The sequence below is a fragment of the Myotis yumanensis genome, unplaced genomic scaffold, assembly GCF_028538775.1.
Source record: "Myotis yumanensis isolate MYYU_CA2020_CCGP unplaced genomic scaffold, mMyoYum1.0.hap1 SCAF_13, whole genome shotgun sequence".
NCBI lineage: Eukaryota > Metazoa > Chordata > Mammalia > Chiroptera > Vespertilionidae > Myotis > Myotis yumanensis.
The window spans coordinates 55,880,312-55,905,823 of record NW_027223764.1 but is presented as its reverse complement, the minus strand read 5'-3'; the positions used below and the strand labels follow the sequence as shown (position 1 = coordinate 55,905,823).

At 44.5% G+C, this 25,512-nt stretch overlaps 1 protein-coding gene across 1 annotated transcript; it reads left to right on the top strand.

The window, feature by feature from the left end:
* Positions 1-1,898: 1,898 nt before the first annotated feature.
* On the top strand, positions 1,899-19,568 carry CUNH10orf53 (chromosome unknown C10orf53 homolog). Its single transcript, XM_070431974.1, has 3 exons — positions 1,899-1,995; positions 18,699-18,818; positions 19,504-19,568. The coding sequence occupies exons 1-3, from the start codon at positions 1,899-1,901 to the stop codon at positions 19,566-19,568; spliced, it is 282 nt and encodes a 93-aa protein (XP_070288075.1).
* The last annotated feature ends 5,944 nt before the right edge of the window (positions 19,569-25,512 follow it).

Below are 25,512 nucleotides of genomic sequence, written 5' to 3'. Positions count from 1 at the left end.
AAAAATGGCAAAGGACCTGAATGAACAAAAGTAAAAAACAAAATAGAAACCGACTGAGAACAGACTGACAGCTGTCATAGGAGAGGGGTGTTGGGGGGCTGGGTGGAAAAGGTGAAAGGATTAAGAAAAAAAACATAAAACTCATAGGCACATACAACAGTGTGGTGATTACCAGAGGGAAAGAGGAGTAGAGGGAGGTAGAAGAGGGTAAAGGGGATAAATGGTGATGGACGGAGACCTGTCTTTGGGTGGCGAACACACAGTACAATATACAGATGATGTATAATTCTAGTACACCTGAAACTGTATAATTTTATTAATTAATGTCACCCCAATAAATTCAATAACAAAAATTTTAAAAGCAGCTATCAATGAAGGAGAAAACAAAAAACAATAGAGAAGCTAGACGAAGTAAAAGTTGGTTCTTTAAAAAGACTAACAATATGCACCCCTATGTTCATAGCAGCCCAATCTACAATAGCTAAGATAAACACCCTAAGTGCCCATCAGCAGGTGAGTGGATTAGAAAACTATGGTACACCTACACAATGGAAGACTATGCTGCTATTAAAAGGAAAGAACTCCTACCATTTGCAACAGCATGGATGGACCTGGAGAGCATTATGCTAAGCGAAATAAGCCAGTCAGAGAAAGATAAATATCACATGATCTCACTCATTCGTGGAATATAAAGAACATCATAAACCAATGAATAAAAATAGATCTATATAGAGAGAAACATCAAACATACTGTCAAACTTCAGCGGGAAGGCAGGAGAAGGGAGTGGATGGGGGTAAAAGATCAACCAAAGGACTTGTATGCATGCATATAAGCATAACCAATGGACACAGACACTAGGGGGGTGAGGGCATGTGCCAGGGGGTGGGGGGTGGAGGAGGCCGGGAGAGGTAAATGGGGGGAAGAAGGAGACATATGTACTACTATTTGTAATACATTAGACAATAGTAAAATAAAATAACTAACAAAATAGACGTTTCTGGTAAAACAAACTTAAAAATGAAAGTCAGAAATAAATAATACTATAAATCAAAAGTTGACATAACCACAATAAAGTAGACATTTAAAATAAGAGAATCCATCAACCACTGTATGCCAATAAATTTGAAAACTTACATAAAAATAGAAAAATTATTAGGAAAATATAATTTGTTGAAAGTGATGCAAGAATAAAATTTCTGTATATTTTTATAAATCTTAAATAAACTAAAGAAGTAGTTTAAAATCTTCCACTCAGTGAAAAGGTGGGGAGGGGAATAAAATTTTATACAGATGTGCTACCAAACATTCGAAGAAGTGATCAACAAGTCGCAGGCAAGATAAATAAGGAGAAATCTATACATAGACACCTCACCAGGGTTTCCAATCCGTGCTGCACCCCTGAATCATCTGCGAAGGTTACTTGGCCCCTCTGAGCCCCCGTTTGATAAATACTAAATAACAAAGTACAACCTATTTTATAAGAATGGTAAAATGATTACATGAGCTAACATATGGGAAGTGCTTCGTATGTTGCCTGATGCATACTTTCTGTAATTGTAAATACTGGCTATTGTTATTGATCAACACTTTCCATACCAGATTAAAATCCCGTGTTTACCTGACTATGAGCGTTGCTGGAGCAAATCATCTCTGACCACCACCACACCTTTTTGCACCCAGCAGTGGGCGCACAGTAGGTGGTGCAGGCATCCAGGAGGGAAACTCCTCACTCTCACCCATTACACCAGGCACCGCTGGGTGGGGGTGGGAGGAGAATCCTCAAGCCCCACCCTCCTGACCACGCCCAGCTGCGCATGGCCACGCCCACTCCTAAGGGCATAAAGAGCAGTTGCCCAGCAGTGTGTGCTGTGCGGTAGCCCGGGCAGGAGGCCCAGCCATGCCCAAGAACGCAGTGGTCACCTTGCGCTATGGTCCATACAGCGCAGTCGGCCTGTCCGTGGAGCACCGCACCTTCCGCCTGGAGGGCCTGCAAGGTGGGCAGCCGAGCGCTGGAGGGCCGGCAACACGCGTGTGCCCAGGTATTGCGAGCCTCTGAGCATCCAGGAAGGTTGTGCTTTCTGTCTAGACCTCCTTCCTTCCTCCGATCCAGACCGAGTTCCACCTCCTCTGGAGAGTCTTCCCTGCACCCCCAACACCCTGGGATGCGTTAGCATCGTCCTCCGCCTTCCCCTGCTTCAGTAGAAGGATGGGACCAGTGAGCATGCTCTGTGCGCCCAGGAGGTGCCAGGCAGTGCGCACGCTACCGGGATAAACAGAATTGCAGACCCCGTTTTACGCAGTGGAGCCTGCGGATCAGGGATGGTAAGTGACTTCTCCAAGGTCATATGGCTGACTGGAAAAGGCGGGGACGCTATCCCCTGATCATCCATTCATGCAGCAGACCTTAATTGAGCACCTAATATGTGTGGACACGCTTGTAGGTACCCGGGACACGCTGGGGAACAAAGACATATGTCCTTGAAGTGATGTATGTCCTTCTCATTGATGACTACTAGCTGACCGTAGTGCTAAGGCTGTGACAGAGGAACGTAATCATAGTGGGCCCTGCCACTGCCAGAATTGGAGGGGAGAGGGGAAATGTCTGGAAAGGTTTACTTGCTGCAATTACATTTGAGTTCAGCTTTAAAGAATGAAAAACTAATTAGGTAAAGAGAAGAAAGTTCATTCTCAATGGAGGAGCTAATATCTGTAAAGACTGGAAGCATGAACAAATGATGTATTTGTTCAACTTATGGGAAGATGTGGTTGGAGAGGTAGGCAGGGTCGTGTGAAAGTTCTAGGCAGGGGGATAAAACACTGGCTGCTGTGCAGACAGATGAAAGGGGTCTAGGATGGAAGCATGGAGACAAGTCGGGGGCCATTGGAGTGCCCGTGGGAGCGATGACAGTAGCTTGTACCAGGACAGCCAGAAAGGGGTGGTAGATGAAAGTAAAAGCAATGGTACTCCCTAAGAAATTGTAGATGGGAGGCAAGGGTGAAGAGGCTGCCCTCTGGATCCAGTCTGTTCTGACTTGAACCAAGTGCGGATGGATGGAAGTGCTCTACATTGAAGTGACAACACCAAAGATATTCAATTGGAGGAACATGCTTTATTTTGGACATTATTGAACTTAGTGTGCTTTCAGCTATGTAAGCAGAGATTCTGAGTCAGCTCTGCAGTTCTGGAGTTCAGAGAAAAAGTCTGTTTTCTGGAGAGAGAAAAGTATGAGTCGTTGGCTTAGGGAGAACACATAGAATGAGAAGAAAGCCTGAGACTGAGTCTTCATGAACTATATCATATGACCCAAACCCAGAATCTTCCAGGCAAAATGCTATGGGAGTCCAGGGGACACAAAGTCAGCAATCATGGAAGGCCTCCTGGAAGAGGTGGCACTTGCATTCTAGTTTAGAGTGTGGGGAGAATTTCAGTGATCAGAGAAAACCACTTTCTCAGAGAGAAGAGTTGATTGAGAAATTTCTGTTGTAAATAACCCAGTATTGCTTGGTAATGCTTAAAATGTTTGTAGTCTTGGCTAAGGACACTGCCTAAATAATTGAATTTTTGCTTCCTCCCCATCTGATGAACTGGGCCCACTCACCAACTCTTCACCTCATAACCCACTTTTAGTTTTTCGTTTAATAAATAATGAGACTAAGCAACTACAGCATTTCCTTAAAAATAAGGTAGATCTGGCTTCTGATCAAGATGGCAGTATACTTGGATTGTGGTACTTGGAAACTCCCACAACCACATTGAAATTACAACCAAACTACAGAAGAACCATCATTCAGAACTGTCTGAAATCTAGCTGAACAGAAGACCTCTAACTAAGGTATAAAGAAGAAGCCACATCAAGACTGGTGGGAGGGGTGGAGACACAGAATAGGCTGGTCCCACACCCACATATACGTGGTTAAAAATTGGGAGGAATATCTTGGCTGCCAAGGTTCCCCCTAAAAAGCCAGAGGTCCCAGCCCCACACCAGAATCCTCAGTCCAGGGTTCCAGTGGCTGGAAGAGAAATATTCAAAACTTCTGACTGTAAAAACCAGCGGAGATTGTGGCCGAGCGAGACAAAGGGCCCACACGTAGACCGACTCCGTTCCACTGGCTCTGAGCTCAGCACTGGGGCAGCAGCTTGAAAGACACCAGGGGCGTGTGGGAGGAACTGAACTGTCCGGCTTCAGGATGAGTTCTGGAGGAGCAGCTTTCTCCCAGGCAGAAGTGCTGACAGAGGCCATGGTTCCTTTGCTGAGCCCTCCCCGCACAGAGCCAGCAGGCAGGCACCATATTTGAGTCTCCATCAACCTGGCTGACACCATTTCCCTGACCCTGGTAATTCCCAGAGGTCTCCCCCCATCCCACCACCCAAGCCCTTTCCAGTGTCTTTCCATACAAATAGCCTGTCTTGGCTCATGCTGCCAACTTTCCTAATAGCTCTCAAACAAGCAACATCTGGCCTCTGTGTACCCTGTACCTCTTGCTAAGTGGCCCCAGGCCTGGCACTAGTGGCAGCTGGCCATGGTCCTCAGCTTGGGCTCTCCCAGGCACCTCCAAGCCCAGCACAAGTAGCAGCCATCTGTGGATTGCTTTGTAGCTCATGCTGTGTGGCCCTGGGCAGGACACAGGTGGCAGCTGGCCTTGGCCCACACCTCCCAGAGGGCCCCAGAGCCAGCCATGTGGTATTAGCTTCAGAACAAACTGAAGCACCACCCAGTCACCTCAACAAGCAACACATTCAAGGTGTGGACTCAGTGGGTACCTGAGACTTAGTAAAGTGAGTTCTGCTCTCTGGGGTTGGCCTCTGCACTGCTGATTCTCCACGGTGGTCACAGCCAATATTTGCAGCTGATTGGCCTGGAGGTAAATCCACCCCATTGACTTGCCAATAGCAATCAAAGCTCAACTATTACAGGAGGATGCACACAGCCCAAATGGGAGGCACACCTGGAGCGCCAGTTTGGGTGACTGGGGAGGCTGTGTGAGACCTACAGTGGAACCTGGGTTCTCAAACTTAGCTCATTCCAGAAGACTGTTTGAGAAGCAATTTGTAAGAAAACTGAAGCATTTTTTCCCATTAGAAATAATGTAAATTTAATTATGGTTCCAGAACCCCAAATGATTCCCTGTTTTAACCTTTCTTGTATACAGTGCATGTCTAATGTACTGTTTAACCTATAAATAAACACATTTAAAACAAAAAGGAGATGAAATATAAATGAAAATTTTTTTAAAAGGGAATGAAATGTACAGTAAAAAATGAAAATTGATGTCAACACTAGAACTTAACTTTAATGTTGAGAGCTCTTGCCTCTGAAGTGCTTTCACTGGCTAACTGCTTTTCATTTATCCAAATCAATAATTTTTCTACCTCTTCAGCATGTGATCATTGTTTTATGAGCACTTTTACACCCTTAACATCAGCACTCTTGATGGCTTCTTTATGTTTTAAAATTCAGCTAATCAGCAATTTCTCCATGCCATACTAGGTAACCAGATTAGACACATGAATACCTTGATTATACTTTGCAATTATTTCTTTTGTAAGCTCTATTGTTGCTCTCACAACTTTCCTTTTCACTTTGCTGCTATCACAAACCTTCTTAGGACCCATGGTGACTTACTGTACATATTTAATAATAAGCAGCAACAAAAGCAAAAAAAAAAAAAAAACACAAAAATATTCACAGCACAATTTCCTGAGGGTTTAACAATGCCAAATTTAGCAGTAAGCTGACTCATATAGTACATTCTCTCCTTTGTTTGTCACCTGAGAGGTATCATGCAGGTATCAGCATGAAAGGGTTGTTGGGTGGGGAACCAAAGTTTTATTCAACAACCAGGAGATTTTTCCATTGATAAACTTGGTTGAAAACAAAATTGTTTGAGATAGGAGACGTTCAAGAACCAAGGTTTGACTGTACTCCATAAGGTCACTCTACCAAGACTAGGAGAGGTAGCAACTCTAACCTTATACATAGAAACAAACACAGGAAGGCAGCCAAAATAAGGCAACAAAGAAACATGTCCCAAAGGAAAGAACACAGAAAAACTCCAGAAAAATAACTAAACAAAATGGAGACAAGCAATTTACCAGATTCAGAGTTCAAAACACTGGTTAGAAGGATGCTCAATGAACTTAGGGGAAGAGTAGAAGAACTTAGTGAGAACTTTAACAAGATAGAAAACATAAAAAAGAACCAGTCAGAAATGAAGACTACATTACAAGGAATCAACAGTAGAGTAGATAAATCAGAGGATCAATCAGTGATTTGAAGGAAGCAGAAAATACCCAATCAGAATAGCAACAACAACAAAAATTATTTTTTATAAAATGAGAATAGTGTAAGGAACTTCTGGGACAACTTTAAGTATACCAAAATTCACATCATGGATGTGCTAGAAGGAGAAGAGAGAGCGCAAGAAATTAAAAACCTATTTTAAAAATAATGATGGGAAATTTACCTAACCCTGTGAAGGATATAGATCAGGGGTCCTCAAACTACGGCCCACGGGCCACATGCAAATACAAATATTGTATTTGTTCCCATTTTGGTTTTTTACTTCAAAATAAGATATGTGCAGTGTGCATAGGAATTTGCTCATAGTTTTTTTAAACTATAGTTCAGCCCTCCAACGGTCTGAGGGACAGTGAACTGGTCCCCTGTTTAAAAAGTTTGAGGACCCCTGATATAGACATACAAATCAAAGAAGCACAGAGAGACCCAAACAATATAAACCCAAAGAGACTCACATCAAGACACATCATAATCAAAGTGTCAACGGTTAAAGACAAAAAGAGAATTTTAAAAGCAGAAAGAGAAAAGCAGTTAGTTACCTACAAGGAAACTCCCATAAGACTGTCAACTGATTATTCAACAGAAACTTTATAGACCAGAAGATAATGGCATGAAATATTCAAAGTGATGAAAGGCAAGGACCTACAGCCAAGATTATGCTATCATTTAGAATTTAAGAACAGATAAAGAGCTTCCCAGCAAGAACAGCTAAAGAAGTTCATCACCACCAAACCAGTAGTATAAGACATGTTAAAGGTCTTTAAGAAGAACAAGGAAAAAAAGATTAAAAATCTGAATAATAAAATGGCAATAAAGACATATCTATTAACAATCACTTTAAATTTAAATGGATTAATTGCTCCAATCAAAAGATAGAGAGTGGCTGAATGGAGAAGAAAACAAGACCCATAAATATGCTACCTACAGGAGACTCACCTCAGACTAAAAGTACACAGAGACTAAAAGTAAAGGGGTTGCCCTAACCAGTTTGGCTCAGTGGATAGGGCGTCGGCCTGTGGACTGAAGGGTCCCAGGTTCGATTCCAAACAAGGGCATGTACCTTGGTTGCGGGCACATCCCCAATAGGGAGTGTGCAGGAGGCAGCTGATCGATGTTTCTCTCTCATTGATGTTTCTAACTCTCTATCTCTCTCCCTTCCTCTCTGTAAAAAATCAATAAGATATATTTTTTAAAAAATAAATAAAAGTAAAGAGATGGAAAAATACATTTTATGCAAATATATATTTAAAAAGCTGGGGTAGCAATACTTATACCAGGCAACATATTCTTTAAAACAAAGGTTATCTCTGGCTGGTTTTGTTCAGTGAATAGAGCATCAGCCTATGGACTCGATTCCGGTAAAGGGCAAATGCCTGGGTTGCAGGCTCAATCCCCAGTGTGGGGACATGCAGGAGGCAGCTGATCGATGATTATCTTTCATCATTGATGTTTCTGTCTCTCTCCCCCTCTCCCTTCCTCTCTGAAATAAATAAAAATGTATTTTTTAAATGTTATGCAATTATCATCTCTATGTACTTCCAGAATTATTTAATACCCCAAACAGAAACTCTGTATCCACTGATCAATAATTCCCTGTCCCGCCCTCAACTCCTGCTAACTTCTAACCTACTTTCTGTCTTTATAACTTTGTCCAATATAGATACTTTATGTAAGTAAAACCATACAATATTTGTCTTTTGTGCCTGGCTTATTTCACTTAGCATACTATTTTGAAGTTTCATCCATGTTGTAACATGAATTAGTATTTTCTTTCTTTTTATGGCCAAATAATAGTCTATTATATGTATATATCACTTTTTTTTATCCATTCATCTGTTGATGAACTCTTTGCTTGTTTCTATTTTTTGGTTATTGTGAATAAGCTGCTATAAATATAGGTGTGTAAGTATCTGAGTTCCTGTTTATAATGTTTTGTGGGCATGTAACTAGGAGTGGAATTGCTGAGTCATATGGTAATTCTATGTTTAACTTTTTGAGGAACTACCAAATTGTTTTTACAGCACCTGCATCATTTTACATTCCACTAGCAATGTATAAGGATTCCAATTTCTTCTTATTATCTCCAACAATTTATATATTCTGGGTACCAGAACCTTTTCAGATAAATGACTTGCAAATACTTTCTCCCATTCTATAAGTCACTTCCTTAATATTGTCCCTTGATGCACAAAAAGTTTTAAATTTCATGAAGTTAGGTTTTTCTGTTTTCCTTTTGTTGCCTCACCTTTCATGTTTAAGAAATCATTGCAAAAATCTAAGGTCATGCAGAATACTGTTTTCTTCTAAAAGCTTTATAATTTCTAAATTTAGATTTTTGACCCATTTTGAGTTAACTTTTATATATGATCCTAATAAAGAGGGAATATGCTAATTGACCCTCACACCATCACAAAGATGGCGGTGCCCACAGCCAATAAGGAGGAAATATGCTAATTGACTGTCACACCCTCAAAGATGGCAGCAGCCACAAGATGGCCTGCAGGGGAGGGCAGTTGGAGGCAACCAGGCCAGCAGGGGAGGGCAGTTGGGGGCGATCAGGCCAGCAGGGGAGCAGTTAGGCATTGATCAGGTTGGCAGGGGAGTGGTTAGGGGGTGATCAGGCTGGCAGGCAGGAGAGTAGTTGGGAGACAGCAGTCCTGAATTGTGAGAGGGATGTCCGACTGCCAGTTTAGGCCCAATACCCTGTGGGGTCCCAAATTGGAGAGGGTGCAGGCTGGGCTGAGGGCTTCCCCCCCCCCCCCCCCCCAGGTGCACGAATTTTGTGCACCAGGCCTCTAGTATAAGATAAGAGTTCAATTTCATTGAAAAGATGTTCATTTGGGAACTTCTGGTAAAGATGGCAGAATAGGTAAATGCTGTACTCACCTCCTCCCATGACAACATAAAAATCACAACTAAATTATAGAAGAATCTCACTTCATAACCACCTGAAGATTAACTGAATTTCTATAACTAAGAATATAATAAAGATGTCACAATGAGACTGGTAAGAGGGACAGATACATGGAACAAGAAGTCCTACCCACATCCATGGCATGACAATTAAGAGAGAATTGGAAGGGGTACACCAGGTTCCCCAGCCCAGGGCACCACTGCTGGGAAGAGAAGTCCCTATAACATCTGACTGTGAAAACCAGTGGTGTGTACAGCCAAGTGAGATGGAGGGCTGCTGGAATCCTAGACATTCCTCTTGAGGAGCCTGTCTATGGACTCACTCAAAAACTCACTGTAGGATCCAGTGCAGGGAAAACAGCTCAAAATGTGCCAGGGACCTACAAAGAGGAACTAAATTGACTAGCTTCAGGGTGAGGGCTGGAGGGGCTGGGCTCAGGGCAGCTCTCTCCCTAAAAGTGCTGGTAGGTGCCATTGTTTCTTTGTTGAGCCCTCCCAGTATTCAGCTGGCCCTGGTGCAGGCAGGTGCCAAATCTGTTCTCTCCATTAATGTAACTAACACTGTTCCCCCGATGGTTCCCTGAGACCCAGCTCCACCCAAGTTGTGTGCCCAACCTGCACTGCTTCCAGTGGCTTTTGAACACAGTGGTCTGCCTCAGCTCATGCTGGGATTGTCCTAAAATCTTTCAGAGGTCTACACACCCCACATAAGCAGCAGGCAGCTGCACCTCTTGCTGAGTAGCCTTAAGCCTGGCACAAGCACTGACAGATCTCAACTTGCATTATAACACCATGAGGTTGGCCCCAAGGCTGGCAAAGCTGTGGCCAGTGGTGGCTTGGAAAGTAGCCTTAATTAAATGACCACAAGCTGGGCCCAAATGCAGCTGACCTCAGCTCACATGTCCTGGAATTAGGTGCAGCTGGCCTCAGTCCACATCATGGCTTTGCCCAAGCACCTCCAAGCCCAACACAACTGGCAACCGAATGCATATTACTTTGTAGCTCCCACCAGGTGACTCCAAGCTGGCACAAATGACTATTCCCCTGGCCTGTACTATAACCCTTCCAAAGAGGCTGCAGAACCAATATACTTACTGGCTATCTTCAGACCTCACCAGAGCACCACCCAAACAGCTCCACAAGCAAAGCACCTGAAGGATGAATTCAATTGACACCAGAGCCCTACAAAAGTAACCCCTGCTCTATGAGTGTCAGCCTCCATACAACAGCTTTCTTGCTATAGTTACAGCCAGCTTTTGTAGTCAGTAAGCCTTGGGGTCAGTCCCACCCACTGATGTACCAACAGTAGTCAAGCTCAGCTAGAATAAGAGGGCACACACGGCACACAAGAAATACCCTACATGGTCAGGGAGAGTGCACAAATATGCCACACAGAACACCTACTACATAGGGCCACTCTGCCAACACTTGGAGATACAGCAGATCTATGTAACACAAAGAGGCAAACACAGAAAGGCGGCCAAAATTGGAAGATGGAGAATCATAACACAAATGGAGCAATAAGACAAAATTCCAGAAAAAGAACTAAACAAAATGGATACAAGTAATCGACTAAATACAGTGTTTAAAACACTGGTTATAAGGATGCTCAATGAACTTAGGGGAAGAATAGATGAACTTTGTGAGAACTCAACAAAGAGATAAAAAAATTACAAAAGAATCAGAAGTAAAGACTACAATAACTAAAATGAAGAATACATTAGAAAAAATCTACAACAGATTAGATGAAGCAGAGGATCAAATCAGTGATCTGGATAACAGGGTAATAGAAAAACATCAATTGGATCAGCCAAAAGGAAAAAGAAATTTTAAAATGAGACAGTTTAAGGGACATTTTGGACAATATTAAGCAAGATAACATATCATAGGGGTACCAGAAGGAGAAGAAAGAAGAAAGAAGACCTATAGGGAGAGATAATGACCAAAAACTTTCCTAACCTGGTGAAATAAGTGGACATACAAGTCCAGGAAGCACAGAGAGTCTCAAACAAGATCCAAAGAGGCCCACGCTAATACACATCATAATTAAAATGCCAAAGGTGAAAGACAAAGAGAGAATCTTAAAAGTAGCAAGAAATAAAAGCAGTTTCCTACAAGGGAGCTCTCATAAGACTGTCAGCTGACTTCTCAACAGAAGCTTTGCAGGCCAGAAGGGATTGGCATGAACTATTCAAAGTGATGAAAGGCTAAGACCTACAACCAAGATTGCTCCACCCAGCAAGGCTATCATTTAGAATCAAAGGAGAGATAAAGAGTTTCCCAGACATTAAATAATGTAAGTAGTTCATCACCACTAAATAAATATTACAAGAAATGATAAACGAAATTCTTTAAGAAGGAAAGAAAAGATAGTGAAATATGAATACAAAATTACAGGAAAAAGATAGTCATGGGGCTGGGGGAGTTCTAAAACGGCGGTGGATTAAGTAGAAGCCACATTGACACTCTCCCAGGACCAAAGTGGAATTACAACTACAATACAGAAAAAACATCCTGAATAATCAACTGAAGAGTAGCTGGAGAAAACCCTGATAACAAGGACTGAAAGTGGAGACCACAAAGAGACTGATAGAAAGTGCTGAGGCTCAAGAGGACTGGCCGGGCTCCCACAGACAGCAGCTGGAGTTCTGGAGGGTTATCTCAGCTATCAGAGGTTCCCATTGAGAACTCTGGAGTCTAAACCCCAAGCTTGGCTCCAGAGCTGAGAAACCACCAGAACTGAGAAAGGTACCCACATAAGATCTGGCTGTGGAAAGCAGCAGGGTTGCTGTCTGCTAAGGAGAGATGGCTGGGAAAGCAGCAGCTCACCTTGGGCTCTGGCAGAGGGAGGGCAGAGGGGACTGGAGCTGTCTGCGGAGAACCCCAGGGTTCAGGGCTCTGGGGTTAGAGCTTGGGAGGCAGCCACCCCGGTTTCCTGTGCTGAGTCATTCCCTCACACTGCAGAGGACATCTTTCTCAAGACATTTTCCATCCAGGCAGCTTTTGCCTGGGAGGGAAGCAATTGCCCCTCCCTGTTGGAAAACCTCTCACCCACCCTGTAGTAGAGTCTATGCCTTGCTGTGGCCTGTAGCCTGAGACAAATGAAGACTGAAAATAACAATCAATCAGACCACAGGCAGAGGTTGATCTCCGGAGGCTTTGAGCCTTTGCCTGATCTCTTTTTGGACCTGGGGGTTGGAAAAACAGAGTTTGGTGCACATCTTGGTCCTTTCCAAAGGCACCCAGCCCAGCAGAGGGAGGCACAAGCTGTGGACTCCGGATAGCTCCACACACTGCTCAGGGCCAGCCACAGTGTCTGACATTGTCCTGCACCAGAGACTGGGACTCCTAGCTGATCTACCTAATACAGAGACTCAAACCCAAACAGGCAGCCAAAACGGGGAGATTAAAAAATGAGCCCAACATGAAAGAACAAGAAAATTCTCCAGAAGAAGAGCTAAATGAAATGAAGATAAGAAATTTATCAGATATTTTCAGTTTTTTTATTGTAATTGATTTCTAGTTTCTTACTGTTGTGGTCAGAGAAGATGCTTGATATTATTTCAATCCTCTTAAACTTACTAAGCCTTCTTTTGTGTCCTAATGTGTGGTCTATCCTTGAAAATGTTCTATGTGTATTTGAAAAGAATGTATTTTTGCAGCTTTGGGGTGAAATGCCCTGAATATATCAATTAAGTCCATCTGGTCTAGTGTGTCATTTAAGGCTGCTGTTTCCTTGTTGATTTTCTGTTCAAAAGATCTTTCCATTGATATCAATGGTTTGTTAAAATTCCCTACTACGACTGTATTACTCTTGATCTCTAAGGGAGCAGGGATTCTTCTCTGTTCTGTTCTCTGCTATGTCCCAGTGTCTGGAATTGTGCCAGGCATGTTTTAAGGATTGAGAAATATTAGTTAAAATGAACCTACATGGAGCTGAATGCTGGAGCCACCAGAGGTGAGACTGCAGGGGAAGCAAGGAAATACAGAACCGGGCAGAAAGTAGGACATGACAGTGGTCCCTCAGGTGGGTGCTGATGTAGGAGAGAACCTGGAGGCACAGGAGGCAAATGAGATGAGAATTGCAAGAAGAAAATGGCCAATGGGCACCAAACTGTTAAGTAGGAATTATCTTTAGAAAAAAGTGAATTCATAGTTGATGAAGGACCTGGGGAAAAGGTGTTCTCAAAGACTTGAGGAGGGAGGGTATACTGGAGGGCAACTTGGCAGTATCTTAAAATTTAACATATGCTGTGGAATCCAGCTATGCCATTTCTCAATTTTACACACACACACACACAAACTTGCACATGTACATGGAGGCATCCTCTTCCTTTACATTTCTCGATTTCTTGACTGAAAAATGGGAAACAATCAGGAAAAGGAATGGCTGAATAAATTGCAGTACATTTGTCACATGACATGCAAAGTAGCTGATCTATGTATATTGGCAGGACTGGATCACCACACCACAGTGCTCAAGGAATAAAGTCTGTTCCTGAATCCCATATGCATTGTGATCCCAACTCTCCTGAAAAAAGACAAAGAGCAGGAGGTGGAAGAATTATGTGTAATTTAAAATTTTTGTCCATTTCTATACATGTAAGGATTTTTTTAAGTCATGGGTCTGCATCATAACCTGTAAAATTTTAGCGTAAAAGTATTTTATTTTATTTTATTTTTTCTTATTTTTTACAGGCAATAATAAAAAGGCTATTTATTATACAACAGTTCAGTGAATTTTACCTAGTTTCAAGAATAATGCAAGCAATTACAAATGAGAGGTAGAAACACTGTATTAAAGACCTAAGAATACAAACATCATATAAATAAGTGTTCAAATTAACTGCTGGAATTTCATGCAGATAAATAAGGTAAATTACATTACTTTGTCAAAGTAAAGGGAAGCCTTGTTTATGTTTTTATCATGTCACTGAATTAGATTAATGCCAAAGAGCTTCTGTGCAATTTGTCAGTTCAAATTTATTATCTAAAAGGATTAAAATAAAAGGACTAAAACTGGAGAGTGGTTTATTCAAGTATTCAAGCAGGTAAATAAAAGAAACCAAATAATGTACAAGGTAGGAACCATTTCTGGAGAAATGTTACCTGCCCACCTTCTCCATAACCAGCTATTTGGTAAACTGTCAGGATTCACATGAAAAACACGTATTAGGCTACAGAGCTGCTGTTTTCCTGAGAGAAAGCAAACCTCACTTCTCACTAATTTCATGTAGGCACTCCCCATCATTAACAAGCCTTAGATCCCCAACATGACTTGGCCCTATTAGAATTCTAGAGGGTATCCCTTGATTGACATTTTTTTCTAATACTGCCCAAATAAACCAGCTGTTAAGAAGCCAAGAAGTCCCGGCCATCAATGCACATCCACATGCACAATAAAGAATGCAACCAAAGGCCAACAGCTGCAGCTCAAAAACTTCGCTGAGAAAACCTGGGGATGCAGATTAAGAGGTTAGACAAACGGCAAAGGGTCACCTGAACACAGGCTCTTACCACTGAAAAGTCTACTAGCGACTACGTGTGATGCTGGAAAGGGTGTGTGTAGACAATCAAGTAAAGTATTTTTCAAAAAAAAGTATTTTAAAGCAATAACGGAGATGGGTCTGAGCGTTCATCTCCTGAGGGGTAGGAGAGACGGGGTGAGCCCTTGACTGTGCGGGCGGTTCTTCACCTCCGAGAGCGCAGGGTCAGAGCGGGCAGAGGAAGCAGAGGGCACAGGCAGCTCATCCGCCAGCAGGGGAGCAGAGGAGTGTTCTGAGAAGATCAAGGGGAGAGTTTTCATGGTTGAAGGAGACTTGAGTATTGCAAGGTATCAGCAGGTGGTTGATTTTTAAAGTTAGCTTTGTATATTCCTGAATGATGATTCGTATTACACTGGCAGCCAACATTCACTGAGGGCCAGTGACACATGCCAGAGTGTCAACCGAAGCCAGGCTGGCAGCATCTGCTCCTCCTCCCTCCCGGACCCACCCTCCCCGACCACTGTAGCCTCAACACTAACACCAGAGCAGGCACAGAGCGGTGCACTTGCAGACCCCCTTCTGTAAAGTCTGCATCGCAATTCTGTGTGTTTCTTTAAAAATCATAGCTCTTTATCACTTCCTGAAGCCTGCTGGCTTTGGTAATACATTTGATCTTTCCTGAACTTACTATGCCTTAAGCAATCTGAACCTTTTTGTTCTTTCTTTATTATAATAGCTCAGCAAAAATGTCTGCACTATGGCTTCAATCCTGATGAAACTAAACTAACTAATGCTTAACAAAAAGTTCTAAGTAAGTCCCCTGGCCATGTTGCTCCTTGCCTGGGTACTTAAGTTTGCCAAGTGACCCACTGAAGGGAACTAGAAGGAAGTGAAACTGACCCATACAAACCAGTCTGCCTTATTTAGTTAGGATGCTGTGTGACATCCACCGCCCCTCGCTCTGCATTAGCTACACACACTAACGGCTCATCAGCATTGCATCTGCATAAGTAGAGAAGGGGGACAGGCCTGTCGTCTGTTTGCCTTGACTTCCTAACCAGCGTGTTTAAATCATTCACAGATGGTGCACGCTCCCCCAGCACCAAGAAGAGGGGGGGCTTTTCGTGTCCCTTCCGTTACCCAGATCCCACTTGAAGAATGAGGTGCCACTTCAAAGAAGCAGGCATTCTGCGGGCGGCCTTACAGCTTCTGGCTGATTTATGCTGGAGGTTCACCACTGCCTTTGCAGAGACTTTGTTGCATGGAGTATATTTATCTGACCTTTCTTTGAATAGACAACCCATGGCAGTTCACAGAACAAATGCATCCTCCATGTAGAGAAGTTGGCATTTGCATGAGCTGCAGGAATTCTGGTGCTGCTTCGAGTTTTATCCCTTAAGCCTGCACTGGCCGCCCTCCCACTGGGCTCAGCACATCCTGGCCTGAGGAGAAGGGATGGGTGTCCTGAGAGTAATTTACGACCCAGACTCAGATGGCTTATCGCTTTAATAAGTCAGACTCGGGTCACTCAGGGTCCAAAACAGACCTTGGAGGTGCCCAGCGCCATTGTGAGCGTGTTTATTCCTTGAGTTTCATTAACACCAGGCACCTGGGGGCGGTGGGGAGGGGGTAGGAGGCTGCTGTGGTCAGTGAGGGAGAGGCATGCTTTGCGACCATATAGAAGGTAAAGCGAGGAGTTATTGCTCTCTTAGGATTTCTTCTTGTTGGACTTCAGTCACTTAGACCCCATTAGTCGGCACCCCCACTTCCACAGGTGGCTTGACTATCTGATGGTTCGAATCCAGAGTCTTAGCTGCACCCTGCCGTGAAGTGTGCGCTGTTCTCATAAAACAAACCCCAAGCTCACATGCTGCACGAGGCTTGGTCAGCGGGGCCCCGAGGCAAAGGGTCGAGGCAGCTGCAGGGTGCACAGCTTTCCGGGTCGCCCCTGCAGCGCCCTCCTCACTTACACTGTGTTCGCTGTGACCAGCCCCAGAGCCTGCAGCCCCCTCCCCGAAACCCCAGGCCTTAGCTCCTAGCCCCAGAAGGGGGTTGGGAGTGGGAGCGGAGAAGCTGCATTGTTCCCGATTTTTCTATCATGTTGAACTCCATTTTCCAGCTACATCTTCAGACAAGGGACAGTCAAGGTCACAGAGGCTGAATTGCCTCCTATCTACCCCCTGGGAGCTCTTCCTTCCCTCTCCAGCTACACCCCGCCTCCTCCTCCCCCGACTCAAGAGGGTATGGTCCCCAGAAACCTGTAGAGATCTATGCTTTCTAGACGACCCACTGACCATTCCAGACCGGGTGGTCTGCTTCATTTAAACCAGTCCTGGGTCCAAGCTGAGTGCCTTCCTCCAAAGATATTTAAGAACAAGACCTTTGACCAGGATACAATAACATAAACATGCCGAAGAAAACGATGCGGTGTCTGCAGAGATGCGGTTGGCCGACACAAAGTCAATTAGGACCGCCACTGGGTGCCCGCGGAGCGCTGTCTTGTTAATGGAGATCCTCGCTGAGTTACTTTCTGAAGTTCCTTTCCAGAAGTGAAATTAAAATCACGCAATTAAAATGCTCACAGTCGGGGCTTGCTGTTCTTGAACTGATTGAAAGATGAAGTGGGCATGCCAACATTCTGAAAAAGCAATTGTCTCTGTGATTAAATACAATTAGCTGACATAACTGTCTGCTTTTCGCCACGTAAGACTGATTGAAATGCTAAGGCTTTAAAAAAAATGGTCCCAACTGATTTCTCTTTCCAACCTCACCCAACTTCTCGCCGGCTCTAACCCCAAGGTTAGAGGGGAACACATCGAAAAATCGGGGAGAAACGTGTGGGAAACAACAGAGCTCCAGGCTGTTCCGGCACTGTTTCTGCTAAGCCCACACGCTCTTGCGTTTCTACAACAGAGAATAAACCTAACAATGTTTCTGTAGCTGATCTCTAAGGAAGGAGCCATTGAATGTGATAACCAACAGGCAGGTTCCGAAGGTGAGAATAAAAGTTTAGTCCATTAGCTTTATTAAAATATTTTAGCCGAAACCGGTTTGGCTCAGTGGATAGAGCGTTGGCCTGTGGACTGAAAGGTCCCAGGTTCGATTCCGGTCAAGGGCATGTACCTGGGTTGCGGGCACAGCCCCAGTGAGGGGTGTGCAGGAGGCAGCTGATCGATGTTTCTCTCTCATCAATGTTTCTGACTCTCTATCTCTCTCCCTTGCTCTCTGTAAAAAATCAATAAAATATATTTTAAAAAAAGATTTTAATCTGAAAACATGATAAAAGAATAAAGAGAAAAAAACTTCTCATAATCTCACCAGAGAAAGATAATCACTGGGTATTTTTTTTCTATTACATATACATTTTAATTAATGTGGAATATGTAGTTTATCTGTAGGCTCATTTTTGCTTATATTACAAATATTCTTGCAATTAAAAATTCATAGTATTGGGCATGTTAGTTACTCACAGTATTTTGCTATTATAAAACTACAGAATGAAATATCTTGTTGCCAAAAATTTGATATTTTCCTCAGGAAGACTTCTTATAAGTGCAATTTCCTTGGCCAGAGATAAGAATTATTTTTTAATTCTAATTTTTTGAGGCTTTTAAGGTTTTTGTCATGTACTGTCAAGTTGCCCCCCAGACAGGTTCCATCAGCAAGGTCAGAAGTTACCTAATTTCACAAATTCTCTGAAACACTGAGTGTTGTCTCTATAAAAAACTCAAAAGCTCTTCCTAGAGAAAGCTCATATTTTCACAATCATGTGGGTCTGGATTAAATCACAACCGATCCTGAAACGCTCGGGCCTAGGACTATGCCTCTCAGAGAAGGAGGGAGCATCTGGGGCCAGCGCCAGGCAGGTGCCCACCGGGACGGCGGAGTTACAGCCATGAGCAACTGGAGAGCAGACCAGCTGCTGTGACCGTGAGGACATCTGCATGCCATGGCAGTCGGCAGTCTGCCCGCCACCACACCCCTTTCTCTCTTTTGCAGCTGTGCTGGCTGCAGATGGACACCAGGTCACTCTAGAGAAGATGGAGGACTGGAATGTGGTGGAGCTCAAGGTGAACGAAGAAGTTGTCTTCCACTGCAACATCAAAGACTTGGAATTCGGTAACCGCCCCCCCCCCCCCCCCCCCCCCGCCCCAGCCCACCCGCCCCGCAGCGTGGCCTTCTCTCAAGTGCCCTCAGCTTCCAGCTGAAGGGGTCCGTGTGTCGTGCCCAGATCCAACCCGGGTTTCTTTCCGAGTCGCACACTCTTACTGAAAGCCCCGTGCCCTGTGGCACTGAATGAGCGCATCCTAAACCACATACAGTGAAGTGCTTCTCGGCTTCTTCCCAGAACACTGGGAACACAGAGAGGCAGAAAGAAAATGAAGTTTTAGCTCTAGGCTTCAAATACATGGTGGGAATTTAGGGGTAATCGGTTGTTGGGGGTGCATTTTAACAATGTGTGTTTTATTATGTTATCTTCAAAACAAATTTTGTTTCATTTGACTGTTCTGTCTAGGCTTCGTAAGACAGAGTTGATATGCCAGTCGTACAGTTTGTCAGCGATATTCTAAGGATGTCTTTGCACTGGTGAGCTGCTGGCCTGGCAGGCTGACATCAGGCATACCTCACTCTGCTCAGAAGTAAACGCTTTTGCAATCCACGAATGCTCTATTAAAGACCAACTAAGCAGTGCCGTGCCTGTGCACTTAGAAAATGCTCTCCTAGTGGAAGCCATACGTGTGTCTTATGTGACATTAAATTGCATATAAAGCTGGTCACAAGAAAAGTCTATCTGTTTCCCTAGGAGGTGATGGTAAACTAGACCCTCTGTGCCAAGAGGCCAGGATAGCCGTGCTAAATGCCTACTGATCTCCTGGAAACTGGCACCTCAAGCCAAACAGCAACTGCCTCAGGCGTTCGGTGATGCAAACAAAAGCAGCAATTTGGGCCATGGACGCCAGCACTACCTTCAGAACGAGGCCACTCCAAACTGTCCTTCCGCCTGCACAGGGCTGCGCACCTGGCTGCAGGGAAACGGGTCCACACCGCAATCAAACCACACCATTTGCTGTGTGTCTCAATCCGAATCCATAGGGAGGCCCTCCAATATCAGGTACATGTCGAGCTGAAGGAAATAATAAAATGCAATCTCATACCAAAGCGCCGTCTCTTACTAATAAAGCACAGCCGCCGGAAGCACCAGGGATTCCATCCTATAGTTAGCGAAGCGCTAGGAACAGGCGAAATTAAAGACGGACGGGGGTGGGGAGGGAAAATAGTGGCCTTTGAAAATCTGAACTAACAGTCAATTTCAATATTTGGAAACCTGGCTAATCCTACAGGTTTATTTCTTGTTCCCAATGGAATCCTACATAAAATGCTAATAGACAATTACCTGAAGCCAAATCTTTGGTTATTCGCCTGGCCAGCATGGCTCAGTGATTGAGTGTTGACCCAGGAACCAGGAGGTCATGGTTTGATTCCCGGTCAGGGTACATGCCCAGGTTGCAGGCTCAATCCTGTGTAGGGCCTGCAAAAGGCAGCTAATCAATGATTCTCTCTCATCATTGATATTTCTTTCTTTTTTAATATATTTTTATTGATTTCAGAGAGGACAGGAGAGGGAAGAGAGAGATAGAAACATCAATGATGAGAGAGAATCATTGATTGGCTGCCTCCTGCACGCCTCCCGCTGGGGATCAAGCCTGCAACCCGGGCATGTGCCCTTAACCGGAATTGAACCTGGGACCCTTCAGTCAGGAGGCTGATGCTTTATCCACCGAGCGAAACCAGCTAGGGCCATCATTGATATTTCTATTTCTCCCTCTCCCTTCTTCTCTGAAATCAATAAAGAATATATGTTTTAAAATCTTCAGTTATTCTCCTCTCACACAAGAAAATGACCTGCCTCCTTTTGCATTAGACAGTCCACAGGCTGTTCTGAGGGCCCAGTGGAGGCAGGGCCCGAGGGGAAAGGGGCTCCCGGCCCTCTGGAGGAAAAGACAGCCCTCGGAGCTAAAGAGGGGTTTCCTTACATCAGTGTAAAGATCTATCATGTCAAAATGACGCTCCTTTTCCTGTCAGGCCCATGCACCAAGCCGCAGCCATATTCCTAGCTATAGAGCAGAGAAGAGGGAGAGCTGCAGATACTGATCTAATGGTGCTAATGTGAGGTCCCGGGAAGAAAGCAGCGCGCCTTGGAGAAGACGCACAGGAGCCTGGGCGTGTGGTGACAGAGCGGCTCTCAGGCTTCTGGCGCTGCTGCGCTGGGCTCACCCCGCCCCTCGGGAGTGGCCGCCCCGCCCTGGGCTTCCCCTGGGCTTCCCCGCACCCTGGGAGCTACCCTTCCCTTTGCTCCAGGCAGCCCAAACCTCACTTATCAGATTGTACTCGGAGCTGAGGACTCACTTAGGGCTCTTTGGAAATAGTTCATTATCCTTCCTGGGAACCTGAAGCTAAAGCATTCTTCCTGGCATCCGGCGCCTGCTTTCCCACGGTTAGTAGCCCTAGAATTAACCCTCTTTCCAAAAGACCAGCAAGTTATCTCAGTATAGCCTTCTATCTTTGTCTTCATATAAACATATTATTACCAAAGAAGTGCATTTTCACTGCAGTAAATGGAAAAATATAGGTAAAAGTAAAGTGTAAATTTGCTAACATTTTGGTATATTTCAATTTGGGTTTCTTCTATTTATGACTGAATACTTACCAAGAAATAGGCATGTATAGAAGCTGAATTCAACAGTTTGGGATCTTGTTGCATGTACCAATTATGTATCTTTTTTTTAACTTAAGATGTTTATGTTGAGCTTCTCCCGTGTGACTAAAACAGTTGTTGCCTACGAATTCCATCTTAAATCAGGAAATTTCTTCCTCCTCGAACAGTGACCCCTATTTTCTGCTGAGAAATGCAATGGCCGCTTTCCCATCTGCACCTGGTGCTGAAACTTCGGCTCCCAGGACGGTGGACCCGCCCAGGACCCTGGGACAACAATGTTGAACTGGTGAAAGCGCTCCCTTCAGCCCCCTTGCCCTCCTCCTACACGGCCCCTCCACCTGTACTGGAGCCTCAGGGCAGCCTCCCGCGTCCACCAGGGCCTGCTCTCCGCTCCATGACCAGAGCGGAAGGGCAGTGAGACGAGATTGCACTCAGATTCCACGGAAAACCCAGGCGCAGATAGCTTCTGAGAGATGCCTGTGCACAGGGCACCGTGTTCCAGTTTAAATGAGTTAAATGATGTGTAAATCAGCATCACCAGGAGAGGTTACAGGGTTAACTCTGGGTGGTCCTTGGAGAGATGGACGGGTGGGGAGAGGGGGGAGGCCTGCAAGACCATCATTTCTTCCATACTAGAAATATTTTTTAAAATACGTTTTTATTTATTTCAGAGAGGAAGAGAGAGAGAGAGAAACGTCAATGATGACAATCATTGATCAGCTGCCTCTAGCACACCCCCTACTGGGGGTCAAATCCTCAAACCAGGCATGTGCCCTGACCGGGAATCCAACCATGACCCCTGGTTCTTACGTAGGCGCTCAACCACTGAACCACGCTGGGCTGGGCATACTAGAAGTATTTTCAGGGATGGAATTGATTTTATTTTGCATGATGTTCAAACATTTAAAATAAAATCAATTAAGCCAAAAATAAAGCAAAACTTTGACATCGAGGTCATCTGTCTATATGACCCAACCCTTCTCTGTCTTGGATTAGGAAGAGCTTTGTCTGAAAATGTAATCATTTTTAGCCTAAAGAAATGTGCGCTCACCTCCTCTGCCTTCCTGTCTTCTGTCTGCTTGCTCGCGTCCCTGCCAAGAAACAGGAAACACGCTTGCTCCCAACTAAAGACAAAACACAGACATTCAGTGCCTTTTAATGCTCTTAAAATACCACTTAATTAGATCACATTTTAAGTTTTGTAAGATGCCAAGCAATTTTATTGTTATTGGATCAGGTAAAGGAAGTCTTTTTAGAATAATGCTATCTTAGTTTTTATTCTGAAAATTTGGAATCTCTAAGCTTGTTCATATAGTTTTAAAATTTTTAAATAATGGAGATTTTTAGGGGCCTCCCTGGGCTTGCTGCCTGGGGCGCACTGGCTGCACCTGCTCTCTTGGTAAGCTCACCTTTAAAACAGTAAGAAACAATACTCGTGCCCGGCTGGTGTGGCTCACTGGTTGAGCGTCGACTTACAAACCAGGAGGTCATGGTTGGATTCCAGGTCAGGGCACATGCCTGGTTTATGGGCTCGATCCCCATTGTGGGGCAGCCGATCAATGCTTCTCTCTCAGCATTGGTGTTTCTCTCTCTCTCTCCCTCTCCCTTCCTCTCTGAAATCAATAAAAATATATTTTTTAAAAGAAACAACACTTGTGACAAGACAAGGCCATCTATAGAAGAAAACTGTGTTAAAAAATCAGTTCCCAGTGTACGCTGCTGGGACATTTGAACACTGGGGGATGGAGAGGACCCCGGAGAACACTGGGAACTGATTTTTTAACACGGTTTTCTTCTATAGATGGCCTTGGGGGCAAACGCTACGCCTGTGGACACATCCCCCAGGCAAAGTAGTACTGGGTCTTGGTGCTCAAGTTCACCTGTGTCAGACGCTCAGCCCCAGCTTGTGGGGTTGTGGGCACCATGGGGAGAACATCCCCTGTGGGTGCCAAGCTTCCAGGGGAAACACAGTTGGCAAATACAGATGAAAGACAAGAAACTGCTAGCCGAGGTCCCTGGCATAGGCACGGAGAAAGTTTCTTCCCAAATGGCACGACCATTCCTTGGGAAAGAGTGGTTAATTGGATAGCAGTGTGATCAGGTGCTCCTGTCCTGGCTCTGAGCTGAGGTTCTGGCTCAGGAGGGGGCCAGCGTCCTCTCCTCACCCCTGAGGTTTCAGACTCAGGACAGGGCAGGCTGATGGCCTAAACTGGGGAAGGGGAACAGCATGTTGACTACCCATGGACACGCCTGCCAGGTGCCGGGGGGGGGAGGGGGGGGGGGTGATGGCCCCGCCGGGCAGGCACCCCGCGACACTGCCACTGTGAGACAGGACTGGTAGTAGTAATCTCCTGAATTTTTCCAGAAGATCCAGAAATCTGGATTTTTATTTGAAATGTTTGGTTTTATAGTGTTGGCTCAGTTTTTCTTTTTCTTTTTTTTTTTAATTAAATCTTTATTGTTCAGATTACATTTGTTCCTCTTTTTTTTCCCCATAACTCCCCTTCTCCCAGTTCCCGCCCCACCCTCCACCCTCACTTCCCACCCACTGTCCTCATCCATAGGTGCACGATTTTTGTCCAGTCTCTTCCCACATCTCCCACTCCCCTTTCCCCCTCAAGAATAGTCAGTCCATTCCCTTTCTATGTCCCTGATTCATTGTAATCACCAGTTCATTCTGTACATCAGATTATTTATTCACTTGATTCTTAGATTCACTTATTGATAGATGCATGTTTGTTGTTCATAATTTGTATCTTTACCTTTTTCTTCTTCCTCTTCTTAAAGGATACCTTTCAGCATTTTGTACAATACTGGTTTAATGGTGATGAACTCTTTTAGCTTTTCCTTATCTGTGAAGCTCTTTATCTGACCTTCAATTCTGAATGATAGCTTTGCTGGATAAAGTAATCTTGGTTGTAGGTTCTTGGTATTCAGTACTTTGAATATTTCTTGCCATTCCCTTCTGGCCTGCAAAGTTTCTGTTGAGAAATCAGCTGACAGTCGTATGGGTATTCCCTTGTAGGTAATTGAGTCTCTTTCTCTTGCTGCTTTTAAGATTCTCTCTTTGTCTTTTGCTCTTGGCATTTTAATGATGATGTGTCTTGGTGTGGTCCTCTTTGGGTTCCTTTTGTTTGGGGTTCTCTGCGCTTCTTGGACCTGTAAGTCCATTTCTTTCACCAGGTAGGGGAAGTTTTCTGCCATTATTTCTTCAAATAGGTTTTCAATATCTTGCTCTCTCTCATCTTCTGGCACCCCTATTATTCTGATATTAGTACACTTGAAGCTGTCCCAGAGGATCCTTACACTATCTTCGTATTTTCGGATTCTTTTTTCATTTTGCTTTTCTGGTTGGGTGTTTTTTGCTTCTTCGCATTTCAAATTTTTGACTTGATTCTTGAGCTCCTCTGGTCTGCTATTGGGTATAATATTCTTTATTTCAGTCTGTGTATGCTTAATTTCTAGTTTCTTTATCGTAGCATCGAGGGTCTCATTAGTTTTCGTGAGGCTCTCCTCAAGTTTATTGCAAGCCCTCAAAATTGCGTTTTTTAGCTCCATATCCTCCATTTCTGTCATGTTTTTTTGTCTCCGCATTTTTTATGCCTTCTTGGTGCACCCCCTTGTGGTCTTTGTGCGCAGTCTTGTTCTAGTTAAGCCTTGATTATTGTAGTTAATACTAGAGGGATTTGACCACCAGGCCGACTGGCTGTGAGAATCAGCTGTGTGGAAAACTTCTGTCCTCTGGGGAGGTGCTAATCTAGCCTTTGCCTGAGGCGATCTGGCAAATGGCTCTGCACAGGGCTTGGGCGGGGCAGGATCAACAGGGCAGGCGGGGGGAGCGGTTATGGCTGCTCTCAGTCCCGTTCCCAGAGGCTCTGCTTCTCAGAACCCCAGCAACCGCTGCAAACCTTGGAGAGAAAGCTGCCCTCAGGTTTCAACTGATGCCGGATAATCCCGCTTCTCCCGTTTGAGTCTGAGTCCCTAGAGACTCGCCCGGATCTGGAGCTCAGAGTCTGAGACTCCCTCCTGATTGAAAACGACAACCGCGCCCTCAGCCACCAGCCCGCTTTGGCGCGCACCTCCGCACCTTTAAAT

Bases quoted from the DNA above. Each gene is read 5' to 3' on its own strand.
- CUNH10orf53 (XM_070431974.1), top strand. From the start codon at position 1,899: ATGCCCAAGAACGCAGTGGTCACCTTGCGCTATGGTCCATACAGCGCA. The intron at 1,996-18,698 runs GTGGGCAGCCGA...TCTCTTTTGCAG, and splicing joins CCGCCTGGAGGGCCTGCAAG to CTGTGCTGGCTGCAGATGGA. The intron at 18,819-19,503 runs GTAACCGCCCCC...CTGTTTCCCTAG, and splicing joins CATCAAAGACTTGGAATTCG to GAGGTGATGGTAAACTAGAC.